The following is a 5,000-nucleotide window of genomic DNA, read 5'->3' on the forward strand; positions in this document are numbered from 1 at the left end:
AAGTTTGTTTTGTGTCTTGTCTTTCAGTGAGGAGACCCACACGCAGGGACCGCGAGGGTGCGCTCCTAAACCGAACGTTCCACAACTGCCACCGGGGAAAGACATTTCTGTTTCTGCTTTATTTTGTCACTTATCATTACCTCCCCGCTGGAGCGCTCTGTGTTGAACTGTCCCCAATAAAACCCGGGGTGATGGGAACCCTGGTCAAACCTGCATCTCTCTCCCGTCATTCCGCCTGAACCTGGGTGGCAAGCCTGCTACACTGACTCAAAGCAAATCAATGTGCCCGTCATCACACCTGTAGGGGTACTACATCTCACTCTCTCACACACTTGGGGTTCACCGTCAAGCTCGCACGCACGCACGCACGCACGCACGCACGCAAACACGCACACGCACACACACCACCTGCTCTCCTGGCCACCCCTCCATCTTATCACTGCGCCCATCACTGCAGTAAGCTGTGCTACTGGTGATTCAGTGGTTTCTAGGTGTGAGTGTGTGTGTGTGTGTGTGTGTGTAGCTGCGTGACTAATGTTGCAGTCTGCTGAGGGTCGCATGCCCTTATCGTGCACTACCGAGGCTGCGCATACACACAATTACTAATGAGAGGGAGAGAGAGCGTGTTTGTGTGTGTGTGTGTGTGTGTGTGTGTGTGAGAGAGAGAGATTCTCCCATGGGCCGCTCCACCCGCCTCAAGGACTTCTGGGATATTGAATTCTCAGGGGGCCAAGATCAGTTTATCCTTCTTTTAAATTGACAAAGTAAGTAAACACAAACACACAGCTACGTCTTCCACAGAGTCGAGGGGAAACTTCCCAAGTGCAGCTTTAAGGGCGCTGAGGATGAACCTACTTAATGTCATGTATCGTACCTCCTTCATGTAGGTTTATACGTTAGAGCAAGGGTCAAATAGGTGCTCACACACACACACACACACACACACACACACAGACAGACAGACAGACAGACAGACAGACAGACAGACAGACAGACAGACAGACAGACAGACAGACAGACACACACACACACACACACACACACAGACACACACACACCCCTCCTCTGGCTGTAAGGGTACTAAGCCGTTTGGGCTTTGAACACAAGAGGGTGTTTATGTGAATCAATGATCAAAGTCGCTGTGTGTCGCCATAAGCACAAAGAGTTCAGCTAGAGCGTGCACGCACACACACACACACACACACACACACACACACACACACACACACACACACACACACACACACACACACACACACATAAAAAACACTCACATGGACACTCTATTCCATTTAACTACATTCACAATCAATTAAACAGATGTAAAGACTACATGCCTCTGTTGCTGAGCGTCAATACTCACATCACAACAGAAATACAGGCAGCCACGACCACAGACAATCAATTACACAGAGACAGGCTCACACACACACACACACACACACACACACACACACACACACACACACACACACACACACACACACACACACACACACACACACACACACAGTCTATGTGAAAAGGTCAGAATCATTGCAGAAGCCCGGTTAGCTTTAGAGGGATCCATGGGCACATGGAGGAGATCTACTTTAGTCCTTTGCTATAGAGTTTAGAGTTTTATCATAGTCTCAAGTGTAAACATGCTCTGGAGCTGGAAACAAGGAACGCATTGATCAATTCAAACGACATCCTTTTGAGAGAGAGAGAGATTTAGAGAGAGAGACAGACATAATAGAGGTAAATAAAAGCAGCGGTGGAAGAAGCATTCGAGGTGCAAATACCCTGACACCAAGTCCTCTAGTCAGAGTATTACAGGTGCTGTTATATCAGAGGCACTGGATATGCAACCTGCAGGGTTCAGCGGATAGGTTATATGTGAATATAAATCATGTCAATTCAAAAAATAAAATAAACTGTGTTAGATATGCAGTAGAGTCAAAAAGTCTGGGTTGACCCAAAAACTTTCTGAGGACTTCTACTTCCTGAGCCCGAATTTGCCCATCTGTACATGAATAATATGCATGTGTGTGTGTGTGTGTGTGTGTGTGTGTGTTTACCTCCAGTCCATCGGCAGGGCTAAGTGGAGACGGGGGGGAGGCCACGGCGGGCGAGGAAGAGGATGACGACGATGGAGAAGACTGAGAAGCCATTCCCCCGGGTCTGACGTCGGACAGCTTCTTTAACTTCAGCTCGCCATGCTTACTGTTAGCTAGAGAGAGAGAAAAAATATACACACCTAGTAAACAATCTATTTATCAAGGAGACATTATGCAATAAAAAGACAATAGACAATAAAAAGTAAACGTTTCTTTGCATTAGAAATTCCCCCTCTATTCTATAAAAGACAGGTGGAAAGAGGAATGAAGATGGACAGAGATGGATGGAAGAGAGGCTGAGGTGCAGAATGGCAGCAAAACCACAATTCACACAGAAGTAATACTGACATAAGCTATATGATGACACGATGCACTACCTGTGTTATACAAACACACACACACACACGCACAGATCAGAGGGCAAGAGTGAGGCTTTCTACTTTCCAACAAGAGAAAGAGAAAAGACAACTTAGTTTGCATTCATGTCTCATCTTCTATTTCTGCCTGCCAATGGAACTGATAAGACACACACACACACACACACACACACACACACACACACACACACACACACACAGTACCTGCCCGTGATAAGGTAGATATACATATATACACAGGTGAATGGGAGTGTGTGCATGAATGTATGAGTGTGTGACAGACAGATATGTATCTGTACAGGCAGGCAGCTTTAAGTCCTGTTTGTACTGCAGGGAACTACTGCAGAGTGTACACCAACACCACCGTCACTATAGCAACCACAGGGAGACAGAATGAGGGGAGGGGATAAATAGTAAACAGTTCACAGGTGGAGAGAGTAAAATATAACTAGTTTACCCAATGCTGTTATCACAGTTTAATTTTTGTAATCCTAATGAACTATTATTCATATTTTTAGGCCCTATTGTATTTGCTCGATTTTTTATTATTATAATCCTCTTGGCATATTTCGGGGCAAAAGTGTGTGGAACGCAACAATCGCCAAACCCACACTGAAAAACCGCTGTGAATTTACTGGAAGTTGAAGAACGCAGGCATACCTCGATTCGTTCGTGGGGCGGGGAACTTTGTGATATCATGAACCAATGTGATATAAGTCCAGGTTTCGTCTCAGGGTGCTCATTCACATTCGGAGGGTTACGCTGCGTGGATCTGGTTGCTTCGTGTAGTATTTACGCTTGTTTGCGACGACAGACCGGAGGAGCCGATGCAACGTTCTATGTAAACTGGCAGGCACTGGGCAGTGTTTTCTAGATTTGAGTCAAGATGAGGTTTTCCATTATGAATGCAAAGCATCAGTGCTACGTTATAATGCTCCTTTCTCAGACCTGTCCCGGTTGGTGGTACTCGCTGAAACCATGGAAAAAGCTCCTTGATAACCTTGATATTTCTAATTTTAGATTTCACATATTTGTTTTGTGGTTTCAATAAAATCAATAACCAACAACCATAAATTATCAGCTAAACGTGATTTTCAGTAAAGGCCCTTTTTTAACATAACACTCCCAACAAAACACCAAACAATACCAACACGACCAAAGTTAACATAGAGATTAGGCAGAGATACCGGTGCTTCAAAGAAACTCTTGGTCTCTTTTCATGTCTTATTTTTCTACTCCCTCACTGCACTCAGACCTATCTTGCATCAGCAGAAAACAAATAATTTAATTAAAAACAAATTTGAAATGTAATTAGTTTACCTCTGAAGAACCGAGTGTCTGCCTTTCTGGAGATATAATTATTTTTTTCCTCTAGGGAGAACTTTTTGGAGGATTTTTTAAAATTACTATACTTAAAAGAGAAAAGTTTTTTCAGGAAAAAAACAAACAAACAGGTGGCTATCGGGGCTGTGTACAATAGGAAGCCGACCTCATTGGAGAAAAAGTCAAAACCAAAGATGAGCGCCGAGCAGTGAGAAAAAGGGCAAGCAGAAAAAAACGGGAGAAAAGAAGGGAAAGAATATGAAAGGGAGAGAATGACAGAGTGAGTTAGTGAAGGACAGTGAGGGCGAGAGAGGGATGAGATGTGGGTGAATGCAGAAGTGAAGTCGATGTGGGTGAGTGTGAACGAGTGAACGAGACACAACTGAGCGAATGAATTTGAGACCGCCTTCGTGAAAAAATAAAAGAGGGGCCATGAACGGGTGAGAGATTGATCACAGATGAGAGGACAGAAAACATGCAGCTGAGTGGACATGCAGCGGCTGCAGAACTACAGAGGCTTGGGGGCCATGGAAGAGGTCATCATCGGCAAAGTCACAAGGTTTTTCGGCTCATGAATACAAAGGATTCATGGTTAAAATAAATCCACCTTTGTGAGTGGTATTACAGATGGATTGAGTACTTTCATCTCAAGATATACTACCGGTGAACCACCACTACCAGTGGGTAGAAATGAAAATGTCACTTGGTTGCCAAACCCCAGCCCCATGCAGCACCAAGCAGCCCATGCAGCGCCAGCCAGGGCCAGCCACAGACCCTTACCCAGGGAGGTTAGCTCAGAGTCAGGGTTAGTGAGCTCCAGGGAGCCCTGGTTGCTAGCGGGGGCCGACAGAGGGGCCTTGGTGAGCGGTGAGTTAGTATTGAGTCGGGATGCAGGCGTGGCAGTGGAAAAAGCATCCTCATCATCATCATCATCATCCTCATCCTCCTCCTCCTCCCGCCGTTCCCCTGCCCTCCTCTCCTCCTCACCCCTTTCCTCATCCGTTTCACCTGCACCACCATCAGCACCTGTAGCTCCATCCAACAGGTCTGTGGGCAGGCAGGAGGCAAGGAAGGAGGGAGAGAATCAAAGGAATGGAATGGAAGGAACCAAAGAAGGAAGGACAGATGGGAGGGAGGTAAGGAAGGAAAGAAAGAAGGAACAACAGAAGGAGGGAGGTAAGGAAGTAGAGAGATGAGGAAG

The 5,000-nt window shown here is 45.8% G+C and overlaps 1 protein-coding gene across 3 annotated transcripts in view; it reads right to left on the reverse strand.

Annotated features, from left to right (window-relative positions):
• Positions 1-5,000, reverse strand: part of ehbp1 (EH domain binding protein 1) — a 177,964-nt gene that overhangs the window by 48,523 nt on the left and 124,441 nt on the right. For all 3 annotated transcript variants that reach the window (XM_080016292.1, XM_080016291.1, XM_080016290.1), the window contains exon 17: positions 2,061-2,212. In XM_080016292.1, the coding sequence (XP_079872418.1) occupies positions 2,061-2,212 (152 nt within the window). The remainder of the gene's footprint in view (positions 1-2,060; positions 2,213-5,000) is intronic.

This window comes from Zeus faber, assembly GCF_960531495.2.
Source record: "Zeus faber genome assembly, chromosome: 16".
Taxonomy (NCBI): Eukaryota; Metazoa; Chordata; class Actinopteri; order Zeiformes; family Zeidae; genus Zeus; species Zeus faber.